Source organism: Ricinus communis, chromosome 1, assembly GCF_019578655.1.
Source record: "Ricinus communis isolate WT05 ecotype wild-type chromosome 1, ASM1957865v1, whole genome shotgun sequence".
In the NCBI taxonomy this organism is placed as follows: domain Eukaryota; kingdom Viridiplantae; phylum Streptophyta; class Magnoliopsida; order Malpighiales; family Euphorbiaceae; genus Ricinus; species Ricinus communis.
The window spans coordinates 2,700,595-2,718,016 of record NC_063256.1 but is presented as its reverse complement, the minus strand read 5'-3'; the positions used below and the strand labels follow the sequence as shown (position 1 = coordinate 2,718,016).

The window sequence follows — 17,422 nt, the reverse complement described above, 5'->3', positions numbered from 1 at the left end:
TATTGAGCGCCAACAGCATCGAACCTCACTAATTAAGATGAGACGTAGGGAAAGTGGAATCAGAATGGGACCATAACGTGATTGAAAGAAGAATCAGACAAGTAAAGTAGGGTTTGGGATTAGATTAGCACGTGGGGTGGTGATGGTCAATCACATTCTGTTGGGTTTTTCCGTTTTGCCTTTCTATCTTCTATGTATACATAAGTCAAGCAAAAGTACACACATTTGGACAAACAAAAATGCCCCTAATAAAAACTGGCTTTCATAAGTTGAAGGGTTACGGGAAGAGATTAAAAGGTACACATTTATATATACTTTTATCCATGTCAACTGTAATTTGACCCACATAATGCACAAAGGGTTTCTTTGGGCTAATTGAGATCCTGAACCATCAATAATTATACCGATAAAACTTCAAACTTGGAAGCTTCTCACATATTCAAAGAACATATACTGATTAGCTGTATTAGTATATAAAGATATAAATGGATGGATGAGGTGAGGTGAGGTGATATGATGAGAAGGTAGAGTGCTCCCATCCATGTATATCTTTTCAAGTATGAAAATGATATATGAGATAATGAGAAGAAACAATTATATGATTTCACCTTTTTTGGTGCCAGCAACTTCAGTTATTATTGCAATTTGAAGGCATGATGAATAGAACACCGAACAAAGGCAGATTGCCTGTAACCAGACAAATCTGCAAGTAATACATGTGTATGTGTTTCTAATATGCACCAACCATGGCTTCACTCCAGCTAATATATATACGCAATTGGCCATGCATTCTGGATTTCTTGCCATTTTTGAACACTACACAATAATTCTCTGCTAAACAGCTTCTACTACAGCAAAATCTTATGTTATCTTCACATCTAGTAATGGTTTTTCACTAATTAATTATATCATGAGGGCACACAAGATTTTACAAACTAATAAAAAGAAAAATATCTTTTTCGGTTTGATATAATTCATACCCATATCAGAAATTATGTTTTCTTTAACGATTTCAGTGCATCACAAGAAATTATTCTGCATGAATACGTCCAACTGTTTAACTTTCTTTATTTTTTATTTTAATCCTTAAATCTAGCTTGAGAAGGAAAACAAATTAAGATTTTCTTAGATACTCTCCATATATCATGGCCTACGATTTGATGAATAAGAAAAAGTAGGTATAATATTTGAAATATTGGAGGTAATAAGGGACTAGAGCACCATCTAATCCTACCTATAGAGTTGTTTTTATTAAAACATTTTAACTGGGATTAATTAATCCATAAAGATATAAGACCTATAGCAATATCTAATTATTAAACTAAGAAAATTATAAATATTAAATAAGATTCTACTAATTGTATTAGCTATACAAAATACATGTAAATTTAATGCATATGTTAATTTTGAAAAATAATTAAGTGAAAGTGGACTGAGAATGAGATCAATTCAAGTACATACTAATCTTAGTTTTCATTTTGAATTACACATAAGTAAATAGTTAACAGTTCAAGATTTTAAAAAATAGAGATGATATTATTCAGAAATTTTGAATAATATACTATTTAAATTTTAAAAGGCAATGTTGTAATTTTTACTTAATCTAAAATTTTAAATTTAAAAGGTGAGTTAAAGTTATCTTTGTCAATTCTAAAAACTAGATAAAAATATGTTTTCATGGAAGCTACTTTCATATATAGTATTTGATTGGTTTTATTATTAAAATTCAGTGAAAGTTATGTTCTCTTTCTCATAGAATTAGAAAAAGTTTTGAGTTTGTCTTTTCGTCCATTACTTCTATAAGAAAGTAACTACTCATATTTCACTATGCTTCATTAAAAAATTGTAGAAGAATTCTCCCAGATATGGTAAAAATCAAGATCAAAGATATGCAGCTCCCTAGAATTTCCTCATGTGCAACAAGGAAGACATACATCCACCAAAAATACCTTTGAAAACTTTAACCCTTTATACAAACTTACTGTGTGTGTGTGAATATTTTGATTCATGAACCCTACTAAGGAAAGTTCTTATAAAGCATCTGAAGATTCCAATTTCTGCTGATTCAACTGAAGAACTCTTCCTGTTACTATAATTACAAAACAAGACAAAATAATGGTCTGCTTTACCCCCAAACCTGGGACACTTTGATCTTATAGGAATTGGATTATAGGATTAAGCTGGCTCGCATAACTAGTCATGTTATAGAGGAGTTGAACCAATCCCTCATAGTCTTCAGGAATCAAAAAACGAGGAGCTAGCTTATCAGCATCGATTCCAAAGAAAAGGGAGACAAAAGCAAAAGCCAAAAAGGAGAAAAAAAAAAAAAGAAACACTTGAACTTCTAACAGAGATATACCCTATGTACTGTATATACATCATCATCCTCCCAACTATTAATCAGTCCAGCAGAGAAGCATAACAACGCATCTTCTTATAAGATACAGCCTGCCTCTTCCCTGTCTAAGTAACCCGCTGAATCCTTTATTACATGACAACCCTTTTTTAGAATCTCCAACTGTAGAATTCTTCATCTTCATCTTCCCTTCAATTATTATGTCCTTTTCTTCTTTTTTTTCAAAAGAAATTCTTCTCTTTTCTGTCTCTCTCTATCTTACTCTCAAATGTTATAAAAGAATGACTTAATGCTCTCTTCTGTTCTTCTAGTCGTCGAAAGAATTGGATCACTTGCAGGATTTGAAGGGTGAGAGGCGATCTTTTTACAACCTTGCAGCAATGAAGGGTTGATTGAAAAGAACATGGAAAGTTGGCTCTTCTTATAGAGGAGAGAAGAGGGGTTGTTGCAGTCCAAAGGGGCCCACTCAAAAGAAACAAATGTGGTTCATCAAGGTCATATGTATAATGTCCCTATTTTATCATCACCATTCACCAGGCACTGCACTTTGGGTCCCCAAAAGTTCCAAATTACTGGTAGGCAATACTCAGAAAGGATGGAATGTATTAGAAACCAAACAAATCTGCATCAATCCCTTCCCCCTTTTTCTTTTTCTCTGATCTCTGGCTACTTTTCTGATGGTCCACTTCCTAATCCCTTATTTCCTCACTAAGGGAGTGACACTGGCAAAATGACCAGTTTTTTTAACAGTTTTAAGTTGGTCAAAAAAGCCAGGTAAGTTTTTGGAGCGACTCTCAAAGGCTTTTGAATAGATTCTACTAGATTTCGATTCAGATTGCCTAGGTGTAGAAAGATCATACCAGCAATATCCTTCTTTTTCTTTCTTCATAATTTTTTTATTCGCAAATTTAACAACAAAATACATCATAATTACCTATATCTCTCCGAAATTCCTTATTTAGTCCAGAGAATTAGCCCTTTCTTAAACCATTTCATTGTACCAAACAAAGGGGTCGGGTTGGGGATAAGATGCGGTAAACAACACATGCTTTAGAAAAAAAATATTAACTTTTCATATATATATATATATGTCGAGAAGTACTCTTATGGATAGTAAAATACTCCCTCAAGAATTTTAATAAAGATGCATATTCAAAATTCGAACTCGAGACATTGGTTAAGCTAAAAAAAATTTAAAAACACTAACATTTTCTATCCATATCTAGTTACACAACATATAAATTTAATTAATAAGAAACAGATATGACTTATTGCATTTTTATTTTACTCTACATCATTGATCATGACAACTTATTATTCTTCTTCTTAAAAAATTGTATTAAAATGACTTTTGAAACTTAAGTTTATAAAAGTTCTTACTTTAATATTAGTTAAAATCAATGTTGATTCCTTTCTATATTATTGTTATAGAGATATTTTTAAGTACATTCAATTGAACCGTGATATATAATTTTATTTATTAATTGTTATATTTTTATTAGTTGAATTTGAATCATGAAATTAATAGTAATAAATAAAATTATATGTCACGGTTCAATTAGTTTAATTTTATGGACGATATGGTAGATTGAATTTATATAAATATTTGTTTATTTCTCTATTGTTATATTTTTTCCATTGATCCTTTCAAAAAATATAACTTTCTGAATTTGATGAAATTCAAAATGTATCTGTAAACATACGTTCAATTTCTTGTTCAATACTAACTTCTTCTTTTTTTTTCTTCTTCAAATTAATTGATAATAACTGATAGAAAGAAGTTAAATAGTAATAAAAACATGTGATCTCAAAGCAATAATTCCCGAAGAAAGTCTGCTATTCGATTTTGGATTATAGAAAAGTGAAGTACATAGTGATCAATGTATAGATTATCACAAAAAGATATAAACTATTTTTAGAACCCCACTTCTTTTTAATATTATTATTATATTTTCCTACTGATCTTTTTCAAAATACTTTTACTTTTAACATTCTGTTGTTTCTAACTTGATGATATTTAAAGGATATCTATACATATACTTTTAATTTATTGTTCATCATTGTTGTTTCTTTTTTCCGATTGATTGATGTTAGCTAATAGAACAAAAATCAAATTGTAACTGCAAGCAAAAGAAAAATAATAGAGACTGTTAACACTGTGCATAGCCATAAAAAGGAGAAAGGAGGGAGAGGTATTTTAAAGGAAAGGAAAGGGAGTTAAAAAAGAAAAATTTACCCTTTTGTGTTTGTTTATATAAAATTATTATTAAAAGAAAGAAATGATAATTAATTGAATTTTAAATTTTTTATTACAATAACGGAAATAAATTTTAACTTTTTTACATAAGTTGAAATTTATTACTCTCTAAATTGAAGTACAGTCAATCTCAGGAGAATGAAGAAAAACTATTTCCTTTCTATTTTCTTCTTCTTTTAAAATTTGTTAATAATCAAACACAATTAAAATCAATTTCTCTTATTTCCTTTGTTTTTCTTTTAATTACCTTCCATCCATGCGGCTGTAATATTTTGGATTATGGACAAACTGAAGTAATGGTCAATGTATAAAGATTAATTATCACAAAAAGATAAAAGTTGTTAAGAATATATACTATTTTTTTAAGTTTTATTTAACATTTAGGTCCTTAAGTGGAATGATATTTTACTATAGTATTGAAGCATATATGCTTAAAAGGTTTAACTAGATATCTTACATTATTTATTTATTTATTGTTTTAAAATTCAGTAAGCATTCATATATTATGATGTGATGAAAAGAAATAAATTATTCTTAAAATTTCACTTAACAATTTAAATTTTTCTAAATAAAATAATCATTTAATAAAAGATATTTTTTTCATTCGAAAGTTGACAAACGACATCGAAGTGGAGTCGTTGCTTGACATGGTGTTTTATTTATTACTATTAGTTGTTTTATACTACCAAGAATTAGTTGTGACTCAAGAATACTCCTACTTTTTAATTATTTTTTTATTGACATCTTTAGCTAATTTCATATAGAAATAAGATTTTAAATTAAGAGTTAGGTTATTTACGAATTATATAAATATAATAGATATAAAAGGTAGTTATGTCCTCCTTCATAAACCCTATAACTCCAACTTTATTAAACATTTGATCAAACAAATTAGAAAATATTCTGCTCAAATAATTGGATTTTAATAAACTGAAATATTCTCACCTTTCTTTTTTACACCTTTAATAGTATCTTTCTTTAAGAAAAATCACATAAAAACATGTGATATAATATGTTGCGTTTCCATTAAAAGAAATTTAATTAAAATAATAGTTATACAGCAATCGGCATTATGAATGCTGCTCAATAAAAAATAATACCTCGTCGAAGGAAACCTTTTTCCAATTTGGGATAATCACAAAAATAATATTTGAACTTATTAAAATTCAATAACTAAATGTCTAAACTTTTAAAAGTTACAATTTAGTGTATCAACCTAGTAAATATTTATGATAGAGTGTATATAACATATCAATAACAGGCTACAAGTTATCCATATCAAATAATTACATAATAGTTTACAAATTTATTAAAATTTAATAACCAAGTGTTTAAGCTTTTAAAAGTAATAATTAAGTATGTTAAATTAAAAATAATTAATATTTAAGTATGTGAAACCAATCATTATATATATAAAGAAAAATCTAAAGTAGACAAATCAAACTATTATATTTTTATAATAAAATATAATACTTATATAGAGAAAAAATCTTTAATGTAAATAATAAAAATAAATAAAAATATATAAATAAATACTGTACATTTCATAAAAAAAATGTATTAATAATTAATATTAAATCAAAATTATCATCCTCAATAATAACTAATTTTATTTTAGATATTTGTAGTAATGGATTAAAGAAAACAACGTGTGGCTCAAAATTGGATAGAATTTTTTTTTTAAATTGATAAAAGTATAACAATTAAGAATAAATACCTCATAAAAATTTTCTCGTTATATTATTTATTTTTAATCTACTTAAGCTCATAATAGTATTTTAATATTACAAGTCCGTAATTATTTTTGAACCTGATAATATATTTAATTATAAATATTTACTAAATTCGCGTACTAAATTGTAACTTTTAAGAGTTTAAATACTTAATTATTAAATTTTAATAAGTTCACATATCATTTTTGTAACTATCCAATTTCATCTATATAGGTTACCAGATTTTATACACTTAAATATTAATAGTTTCTGACTTCACACTCAATTATAATTTTTAAAAATTTAAATACTTGATAGTCAAATCTTAATAAATTTAAACATTATTTTTATAATTATTCCTTCCCAACTTTCACCACCTTTCTTTTCCGTTTCTAATTTAGGCAGAAGTGTGGGGTTGTGAACAGCAAAAGAATTTTATTTTTCTTTCATAATTGGAACTGGAATGATTTAAAACTTGACATCTGTTATTGAAGGGGAAATCCATGAACAATAATCAAATGCACAAATTATATTATCCACTACTTGAAGAGCATTATCAAATAATTATAGGCCACAAAACGAGTGATCCATGGGCAAGAAGGAGTGAAGGAGGGGTCCCAAAAGCATAGCAAAATTTTCCCAAGAGTTTTACATAATAGAAAAGACCTAGCTGTATTAGTACGGACAAAAATTACGGGTACACGTGATGTTCACGAGACAGACATGGCCTGTGTCCATGACATGGAAGACAACCTAGTTTATGATATATTTTGAGCCACATTCTTTATTTTGTCATACCATGACCTCTACTTGTGTCTGGGTTTTCATTTCTCCATGCATGGAACTTCCTATCGCTTTGCCTTTTTGGTAGCAGAGGGACCTCTTATCTTTTTCTTCACAAACTTTTTTTTTTCTTTTTTCTAAATTAAAATCCCGATGTGAGTGTGTGTGTTTCTGGCAACAAAAAGAGGCTATAGCATCTATGAATTCAAACGAGCAGTTAACCTATGGCCAAATAATGACCATACTGCCTGCCTATGTATCACTTCTCTTCCATCAATTATTTTCCCAACTATTGAGATGACTAAAGATAATTTTCTCCGAAGGTATCACCAACTTACGACAGTGACAAAATGCCCTATCTCTAACTTTATTAGATGATGACGTTGATTATATAATCATTAGGAACAGGAGCAGTCCACTAAGAGCATATTAGTAGCAAAAAACTTGGCAAAAAAGCCTTCTAGGAGTACCTGACCAAGGCTAAGCATTTAACACCAATTTCATATTAAAAATTACTAGATAGGGTCGTTCAGTGATGATTCTTTCTTTTTTTTTTTCTATGATTTGGTGACCACATGCATATGTCCTCCACTAGGTGATGTGAACATTCTCTTACCAGCACGTTTTTCCCTTTTTCACGTTCTCAATAAAAACGCACTGTTCGATTTACCTGTGATCCACACTGTTAATAGCAAAGAAGAACCAACACGGGTTTCAGTCTAACAATTTCTACTGTGCGAATCTACCTCTCTGTTCCAAAAAATTTTCCCCAAGTCCCGCTGTAAACAGCCAGAATTTTAACCCATACGGACCCCTACCTGAAAGTGACGTAACAAAGATGCACTTGGTGAAGATGAACCAAAACTTACAGTGAAGCCGGCACCGGACCCCTACCCAGTGCTGACAACTGAAAAGGAAAAAAGTTTGCATAACGACTGTGTAAGTGCAAATATTCCTGGAGGTCAAAAGTTTGACCAGTCTCCCCTCCATGTGATACAGTAGCCTAATGCCCACTGTATACAAATACTGTATCACTGCAAAAGCTTGTTAGCTAGTTGAAAGCTCCACTTCCCTGAGGTTCTATCAGTGAAAAAATTGAACAGAACAGTCCAAATTTATTATGCACAGTGCAGCACAGTTTGCAATACTAATGGTAAAGATACTTTAATCAATTACCTCAGAAAATGTGTGTATATTTGCTGGATTAGGTTGCAGGCAGAGTAACCAGTGCATCCTCGGTCAATAATACAGTTGATGATGATCTTTGCTACTGGTAATTATAATTCAAGCTGTTCTGTTCTACTTGCACAAGGTTTCTGAAAATAGGTACTTGGTCTGCAAGTTGTGATTATTATCAAGCTTATTGCCAAATAAATGATCATCATAATTAATGAAAATGAATGCACATAGATAATTGAATTATGATATCTAATTATCCTCACAAATAATGTTATCTATCATGCAACAAGTACATATAGGACTAGACTATAGATCACAATTATCTCCCTGAGAATCTGTGGTTTTAAATTCTATACGATCGCTACAGTATGAGTTAAATGTTATTTATCCAAAGATTTGGTCTATTATACAAGTTGATTCCTGTGTTTTCTTTTTTAGATCAAGAAAGAAAATATCAAAAAGAAAAAGAAAAATAACTAGCATCCTATATCTTAGAGATATAACTTTAACTGCTTTTTAAGGTTGCGTTTCTCTTCAACTTCTACAATCGGTTGCTCATACTTCTTACCAGTGCCAAAATAGCAGTAAGACAGCATACAAGAATCACTAACTTCAGATAGAACTCCATCAGAACAAAGCTATGTAGCATAAAATAGAAAAAATGACTAGAAAAGAGCTGCATAAAATTGAGTGATAGAACTCACCATAATTGATCAAGAATTACGGCGGCTGAAATTCAAAACTAACATAGTCTTCAAATCATCAATATCCTTGAGCAATTTCTCATTCTCATAGTTCCTATTCTGTACCTCCACATGTAAGGCTGCAATTTAACAACTTGTAGAAGATCACTAAGAAGTCGAGTATGATAGACTAAATTTTATGTAAAGTACCCAGCAATCCCACAAATACACGGTCCAAGCAATAACATGAACATAGCTCTTCTACCTTTGAATTATGTAATCCAATGAGAATAATTGAAAAAACCAAACATGAGGAGCTACCAGCACAAACTTTCATTGTTTTACATTTTTCTTTTCAAGATAAAGACAATAAACCTGAGTCTAGAATCTTATAAGTTGATGCCATGAAAGAGTTGCCTATATTGCTTCATAAAATCAAGATGAAATTAGAATCTGGTGAGTCTTGAAACCAGACTTGAGTTTAGAAGAGTTCGACAAGAATTGCAATTAAAAGAAGTATTATCAACCAAATAATTAACAGCAGTTAGTTCTGCTGTTTTTTTGAGAATATAGTATCTGTCAAGTACTGTTTTATGCCAGTGTAGTTGAGAATAATGTTTTAAGGAAGTGGACTTATTCCCGAGCTACCAATCTTATTATAGTTCAAAAAAACTTCAGTTGGAGGTAGTCAACTCCATTTTCATGGGAGAGACTCATGGTATTACTATATAATGACTTGAGAAAATAATTTTTGGATATATATAAATTTGGAAAACTGCAGCTGGAAGTGTGCTTAAATAGTTGATCTAAGGATTGATTGGTTCGTGAAAAAATTGGATAGAAATGGGAATACAAATGATTGATCACCTATATTAGTATTTAGTTTATCAAAAATCACCTGAGAGTCATAATAGGATTTCTGCATCAATGAAAATCACCAATTTCCCCTCTTCCTTAGGACATCAACTTTTTAAATCCACAAGAATTGAGTCAAACCAATTATAAATAGTCGGAGAAATGAAATAACATATTGAATTTGTATTTATATATTTTTTGCATTAAATAATAATAAATTAAATATTATTTGTTTTTCTGACAAGAACAGTATCAACGATAAATGAAATTCAATTCCTATTTCATACTAAATCAAACAAAATTTAAAAGATAAATCATTTTCATTCCCAATCCTCTCCATCTTCATTTTTATTTCCATTTTTATTCCTGACTTTGAACCAAACAGGTCCTAAGTTCACTATTTTGCATGTTGTATATGTACTTGTTTTCATTCCTAACCTTAAACCGCACGGGTGCTAAGTTCACCATTTCCATGTTGTATATGTACTTCTTGTTAATTTTTAAATTCCTAGCAATTACTATATGATGGACCCAAAAACAGGAAATGAAAAGGCAAAATCTTTTATTGGTTAGAAGTCCCGAAAAACAGCTATGCCACTTTAGCAGGATGGACTCAGATTAAAATCCATCATAAGTTCATATTATAGGTTACCGCATCCCCTGTCCGGTGAGACAGCATGATCTCATCTAAACTTCACAACGAAGTTCCACAAATATATTGCATTTAGTTCCAAGAAATCGTTTGTCACCAGACATATTAAGCCATCAGGAGTTTAGTACAATCACTATAGTGAAGTGAAGGTGTTATCTGTTCATATGATCAGATATGCTGAAATGAAACCAAGACCACATGCACATGGCAATCAGGTTCCACCTGCTGTGGAACTAGTTCCCACAATCTACATTGAACTCAACTACATGATCTCAACTCTCACCCAGTAAACACCTTTATTTAAAAGGAAGAAAATAACAAACAAATCAGTAAAGAAGGATCGGTGCATAAATGTAAATTTTGTAAAGTATTTGTTCAATTGAAAGTAATATGCCAATAAGCAGCACGAGAAAACATCCACATGGATGGTCACATCCATTGTGGCCATGAGAAAAGGAAAAAACATGATAACTATTACAACAATAAGAAGGGGCTTTAAAGCAATGATGACTTTGAACATAATAAGGCAAAGGCATGCTGAATATATAAACGTTACCAGAGTTAGAATCCTGAAGATCTTGAAGGACTTCATCGACAAATGCCAACATCGAATTCTTTAAAGCATCATTATTCTGATCCAATAGATGGATTTCATTTTCAAGAAATTCTTTCTCCGACAACAATTTCATGGTTTCATCATTTTCTCCTTGGTCAACGTACCTCTGAAATTCTAGGCACAGCATGGTAAACTGTTCCCTATATATAGTATAAACTCAGTATCAGTTTCTGTGCAAGGATAACACAAACCAAAGTAATATATGCCAAAATAACCATATAGATGCGGAACAAACCTAACAAAATCACGAAGAAACTAGTTTTCTACTTATTCAATCATTATCATGTCTAGAGTTTATCTAGGTGTCTGCATAGGCATAAAGGGCCAGAACCCAATAGGAATAAAGAAAACTCTGCAAATTCCAATACAAAGCAAATTTTCTATTTGCATATAGTTCTATTTCAACCAGTTAAGATTATCACATCAAATATTTAATTATTAAGAGTTGTCGGCACAAGATGATTATCAATGAAGCTAATTCTAGAAAGAATAAAATTTCAAAAACCTGTGAGCCTGTTACAAAAGAATTATGTACTTCCATTTTCTTCCCAAAAACAGAAGAGAAAAGTTGGAAACTGATCTAGCAATAGGGATGTTAAGAATTGTACTAACTAAAACTGTTATAAAATAGCCAATAGAAGCAATCCGTGCATCTTGAGTTGTGACTTTTCCATTAAAAAAAAAAAAGCAATTATTTTGGTCCACAACATAGAATATATTTCATTATTACTCAAAAGATCACCGATAGAATCTAAAAAGACACTGGTAACACCATTGAACTATATCAGATTGAGACCCTACAAATGTTGAACTGACTAAAATTTAACTGAAAAAAAGTTTAAACTACAATTATTTTAAAATTAATAGGGTAAAGTTAGTCAGAGAATAATGCAATTAAAAAAAAAAACCACATTTGCATAAACAAATAGTTCAGCCATATTACCGCTTATTGTTCATTCTTTGAACCATCTCCTCTCTCTTTCCCCGTACACTAAATAATTCCTCCTCCACTAATTTCAAGGATTTTCTCGAATTATCTGCGCAAATTAATTTAAATTAAAATATCAAACTACAAAACTGTTTTGTTTTCTCAAATATATAAGAGACGAAAAGAAGTTATTACTGGTGACGGAAACCAATCCGTTGATCTCAAATTGAGAAACGTAAAGCGTCTTTGTGAGATCTGATTCTCTAGAGGCCAACGAGGACTCAAATTCTGTGCATTTAACGATCTCCGACTCGATCTCTCTCGTTATTTGGATATTCGCTTCAATTTCTTCATTTACCTGATTGATTTTGAATAGTCTTAAGGTTAGTGAAATTGAATGGGAGAAAAAAAAGAAGAAAAAAAAAAAGGATATAAGAGTACTTGATCGAGCATGTCCTTTAGATAAGAGATTTGGCAGAGAATGGCGCCGGACTGCTCCATTGCTAATTTGATTTACTTGATTCTAGTTTCCCGCGTTTTCAACTATGGCTTTGTTTCAGTTATCCGTCGGTATATAAATACTTATATAGAAAGGTTTTGTACTATTTCTTTTTTCTTTGATTGTATTAGAAATCTCACTTTTATTTTAAAATCAATTTTAAATTTATATTATCAGTTTATCGTAAGATATTGATGGATTAACAATATTGAATATTGACTACAGATTATAGATTATAGATTCACTTAAGAAATTGTTTTCCCAAGTTCGGCATAATTGATTGATCGATGGATTTAGTTATGCACCCAAATGATATCAATGCTATTTATTAAAACTACTTATTATTATGATAATCAATTATATCAAAACAATTTTATGAAAATCAATTATAACCAAATCATCATAATGTAATAGAAATCTATTGCTAATAGAAAATTTAAGATAAAAATTTAAATGCTTATAAAACTAAATACAAGCAAAATAAATCTTAAAATGGTCTTTGTTAGAGATAATATTGTTAAATTATAAGTATTTTATAAATATAAATTACAATTCTTTATAGTTTAATGTAAATTATAAATTATATTTAAAACATTTGAATAATCATTTTAAAATAAATGTCGGAGATTTTTATTCAGTGTAAAAATATTTAATTTCTGAAACATTCTGTTTTCAAATTAAATGGTTAATATCGGTCAAATATAGATTAGAGAAATTTTTCAAATTAAACGGTTAATATTGCTCAAATATAAATTAGACAATTTTATTTTAATATCTAGACGATACGATTTTAACATGAAATATAAAATGAAGAGATAACTAATTAAATTCTCAACCAAAGAGAACCATAAAATTTAAAATCCAAGTATTGAAAGCCTAAAACTCAATCAAAATTTGGAATTTATAAGAACTTAAAATCTCACCAAAAGATCAATCCTAAAATCATATTAGGATGAAATTCAATTTGGTAACCTATTTTTATTTCCATAACATTTGCGAGGCTGTTTGATGGAAGCACCAGAGTGATACACAAAATACCAAAAACATGTGCTGCATGCATTAACAAGAGAAATAAACTGCCACACACAGTTCCTTAATTAAAGCCCAATTTTCCAATTTTTATGTAAAGGTACATCCTGAAGGAATCCCACAATACATTGTTACAAAAACCAAGCCAATAAACTTCATTTGCCTTGTCCTTGTTTACATTTTCATATAGTACAGCAGCACGTTTCTGGCTAAAAATTGATGTAGGATCTCATAATTGATGTCTACCCTGCGGCAAAACTCAATGAACAGGAAGTTAAAAGAAAAAATATAAACTAAAGAAATAGATAGCTGCCAGAGACTAGAATTATAGCAAGCAGAACGGTTAAATTTGCAAAGGTGAGAAAGATGGACTCCAATTTTGTGATACCAAACATCTGGTAAAGCAAGCAACAGAAGGTTTCACCACCATGTGAAGCTAAATAGTGGCTATTAGACAGATAGCAAGGAAAACACAAACTAATCAAGCAATTCCAGCTTTTTGGCAAGACAAAATAAAATGTGGTACCACAACATCTAAAAGTTAACATTTAAGAGTCACAATCATAGTAATATTAACTGATTCAAAGGTTTTTCTATCTTATTTAATATGATCCTTTTTCATTATTAGGCAACCTTTTTCCCTTTTCACTTCCTTCAGGAATACATAAACAGGTACGAGAAGGGAAAAGGAAAACAGACGTTTTTGTATTACTGAATCCATTTACTTCTATCCATGATAAAGCAAAGAATTTGTTTAAAGAAACATGTCGCTGAGATTATTTTATTTTTCTCTCCATTTAGGTTGGTTGGTTCTAGGGAACATGCCTACCTACTTACCTTTTTTTCCTGCCAGAGATATTTTCAAGCGATTGCCAAGTCAAATGTGATAAAATTTAGAACAATTTCATCAATTCAAAGAAAATTACAAGTACATTATCTTTTCAAGAGAATACAAATAAATTTTAGGAAAACTAGAAGAGAGACACAAAGGAGCATTTATTTCTTTTAGGAAAGTAAATGAGTGAATAGAAAGAAAACCAAGAGAAGGTCCTCCCAAATAATGAAATAACTCACCATAAACCCACAGCTTATTACCAATCCCTATTTCGAAGCTTCACTTTCCAATAGCACAATAACAGTGAAGGAAACAATATTTTACAACATTTTGATGCTTTAAATTGGATGAAGAAAATAAACATTGAAATTCAATGATCTAACCTCTAGATATATACGCTTATCGAAGTGTATGGAACATAAAAGATGGTGCCTATTAAAACTAAGCAGGCTTCACATTTATATTCATCCAAGTGTATGGAACATAAAAAATGGTGCCTATTAAGACTAAGTAGGCTTGACGTTTATATTCATCCATAATCGACCATGTGTTTAATCATACAGGACTAGAAAAACTTTTATTTTCCTAGAATACAACAAATTTGTCAAAGAAAATTGGTATTTATCATTTTTTAACAGGGAAAGGGATTTATGTAATGTGACACAAAGTGTAATTAGCCTCAGTTTATGCAATTTGATCAATTCAAAACTTCATATATTGCTTCCTCTCAACAGACAGATGCACACTGAAGCAGGGTGGTGCGTTAAGATGCAACACACACACATAGTTAAATGGCTGACTTTCCATTAAGGGAAAGTGGAAGAAGAATAAGAGAGTCAGGCATATATTAAGAGCAGGAAACTATAATGGAAAATGTAAAATTCCTCCTTGTGAGATTTCATAAACTAGAACTGCCACATTACAAACTATAAACAGCAGTTGGACAGCACTCATCTATCAAAGCAAATTAAGAATCCTTAGTTAGGGTTACTTGATGTATATAATGATTCTAATTTGTTCTCCAATAACTGGGGAAACCATATACAAGAAACACTATATTGCCAGCATAACGATCTCTCAAGGATTTTACCCAAATTTCTATATTTTCTCACCAAGTCCAATGGAATATTTATTGACATTTCTTTTAAATAACATGTCTCTTCACAAGAGTTTCTCATGTCCATTCCTAAGGATTACAATCTTTCATTTATAGCTCTTTAGCAATAGGAAATGCTCTGATGGGTAACAGGTGTACCACTAATCAACACTCCCCTTTTGGTTCCAGTTCGTGAAAGTCCTGTAATCATGCTGTCTTTTACGGAACATGATTGTACCAGTAACAAGAATCCTTAGTTAACAGTATCATATCAGCTCAACAATATATTTGTCTAATTAACCTACACAATGGAACACCATCAAATTTAACAGGTAAAGTTAAAGAATGAAACTGTGACACTTGTAGAATTAAATGCCTTAAATAAAGTATCAGCAAAGTTTAACAAGAAAAGAAATCAAAGAGTATTTTGTCATTCATATCCAAAATGACAAGAGAACAATCTAAGCATCCTTAAGCCTAGTGTAAAGCTAAATACAGAAAACTAGGCAGAAAAACAATACAATTTAGACCCACTTCAAACCTATTCGAAAATCTAGAGCCAACAGCTTAAAAGCTCTTACCTGTTGTCTTCAGCTTGGTGGATTCCTTCTTTATTTGCAACACTACGTATAGTTCCATCACTTTCCAACGTATTCCCAGCAAACAAACAGGACAAAGAAAGAAAAGAAAAAAAACTAAAAGGAGTCTTCAAGCTGATTCAACTTCTCTTTCTTCTTGAGTTCATTCTCATATTGCTTCAGTCTCTCCTTCATCTTCTCCTATATACCTCAAAATAATAAAAATAAATAAATTGTTATGAATAACCAGAGACAGAGAGAGTTAAAAGAAATTGAAACCTTATAGCTGACTTCTGCACGGTGCATAACGTAGAAACCTAGAATTCCACCCAAAATTGTGCCACTAATGATCCGTATGTAACCCCATTTCAGGGAATCCAACGCCATTCTCTCTCTCTCTCACTCTGACCGCTAGGTTGTTTAGTTCCTTTACACCTTGAAACGCACCGCTTAATCTTGCTAACAAAACCTGGAAGTTGGAGCATGCCGATCATACTATTTATTTTAAAGAGAATCCATTCAAGAAATATTTAAATATATAAAATAAAAAAATTTATTCATAAATCTTTTGTATTTTATTTTTATTTTAGCTTTATTTTCATAACATTAATAGTTTCAATTTTTTTATTTTTTTTAGGAATAATTATAAAAATATTATGTGAATTAATTAAAATTTGACAATCAAATATTTAAACTCTTAAAATTTCAATTTAATATATGAAATCAAAAATTATTAACATTTAAATATATGAAACTAGTAATTTATATAAAATAAGCTAGATAATTTTAAAATAGTACGTGAACTTGTTAAAATTTGACAATCAAATATTTAAATTTTTAAAAATTATAATTTAGTGTATGAATTTAGTAAATACTTACAATTAAGTGTATATAGCGGGTTAATAGCAATTATAGATTTATAATTTTAAACACATATTATCAGTTTAGTACATTAAAAAAATAAAATGTCAATTTTTTTCTTAAAAAGTATATATTTTTAATAGATTAGTACATCGTTATTACTACTACTATTATTACATTGTTCTCACTATATTTTCATCAATCTTTTTAAAAGAATCTCTATCTAACTCTAAGTGATATTTTGTCTTTTTCAACTCATTACTATAAATATCTAAAATAAAATTAATTATTATTGAGTTAACTATAATATTAATTACTAATATATCTCCTTATGATATGTATAGTATTTATTTGTTTTTGTAATTTTTATTATTTATATGAAAAATTATCCTATTTCTTTTAAATATTATTTTTTATTATGAAAATGTAATAAAAGTTCATTTATCTACATTAGATTCTTTTATATATATAATAATTGATTTCATACACTCAAATATTAATAA

At 29.8% G+C, this 17,422-nt stretch overlaps 2 protein-coding genes across 6 annotated transcripts; both read right to left on the bottom strand.

Moving 5' to 3' along the window:
- Positions 1–6,929: 6,929 nt before the first annotated feature.
- On the bottom strand, positions 6,930–12,600 carry LOC8286738. Of its 3 annotated transcripts, none has more exons than XR_001536387.3 (7): positions 12,463–12,600; positions 12,217–12,379; positions 12,037–12,130; positions 11,034–11,233; positions 8,992–9,110; positions 8,285–8,443; positions 6,930–8,188 (listed from the first exon to the last, which is right to left on the bottom strand). XR_001536387.3 is itself a non-coding variant. In XM_002511926.4 (6 exons), exons 1-5 carry the CDS (start codon positions 12,520–12,522, stop codon positions 9,001–9,003), a joined length of 627 nt encoding a protein of 208 aa, XP_002511972.2. In that variant the 5' UTR covers positions 12,523–12,600; the 3' UTR covers positions 6,930–8,443; positions 8,992–9,000. The 3 variants fall into 3 exon arrangements, 1 of the variants encoding a protein (XP_002511972.2); XR_001536388.3 differs by having other exon boundaries at positions 6,930–8,015; XM_002511926.4 differs by having other exon boundaries at positions 6,930–8,443.
- Positions 12,601–13,558: 958 nt separating this feature from the next.
- Positions 13,559–16,563, bottom strand: LOC8286737. 3 transcript variants are annotated; one of them, XR_001536489.3, is made up of 3 exons: positions 16,338–16,563; positions 16,062–16,259; positions 13,559–13,791 (listed from the first exon to the last, which is right to left on the bottom strand). XR_001536489.3 is itself a non-coding variant. In XM_002511925.4 (2 exons), the coding sequence occupies exons 1-2, from the start codon at positions 16,443–16,445 to the stop codon at positions 16,176–16,178; spliced, it is 192 nt and encodes a 63-aa protein (XP_002511971.1). In that variant the 5' UTR covers positions 16,446–16,562; the 3' UTR covers positions 15,893–16,175. The 3 variants fall into 3 exon arrangements, 1 of the variants encoding a protein (XP_002511971.1); XR_001536488.3 differs by having other exon boundaries at positions 13,559–13,796; positions 16,338–16,562; XM_002511925.4 differs by lacking the exon at positions 13,559–13,791 and having other exon boundaries at positions 15,893–16,259; positions 16,338–16,562.
- Between the last annotated feature and the right edge of the window lie 859 nt (positions 16,564–17,422).

Coding starts and splice junctions, on each gene's coding strand:
- LOC8286738 (XM_002511926.4), bottom strand. CDS start 12,522: ATGGAGCAGTCCGGCGCCATTCTCTGCCAAATCTCTTATCTAAAGGAC. Junction 12,131..12,216: donor CGGATTGGTTTCCGTCACCA/GTAATAACTTCT, acceptor TAATTTGCGCAG/ATAATTCGAGAAAATCCTTG. Junction 11,234..12,036: donor CAAAGAATGAACAATAAGCG/GTAATATGGCTG, acceptor TACTATATATAG/GGAACAGTTTACCATGCTGT.
- LOC8286737 (XM_002511925.4), bottom strand. CDS start 16,445: ATGGCGTTGGATTCCCTGAAATGGGGTTACATACGGATCATTAGTGGC. Junction 16,260..16,337: donor GTGCAGAAGTCAGCTATAAG/GTTTCAATTTCT, acceptor TGAGGTATATAG/GAGAAGATGAAGGAGAGACT.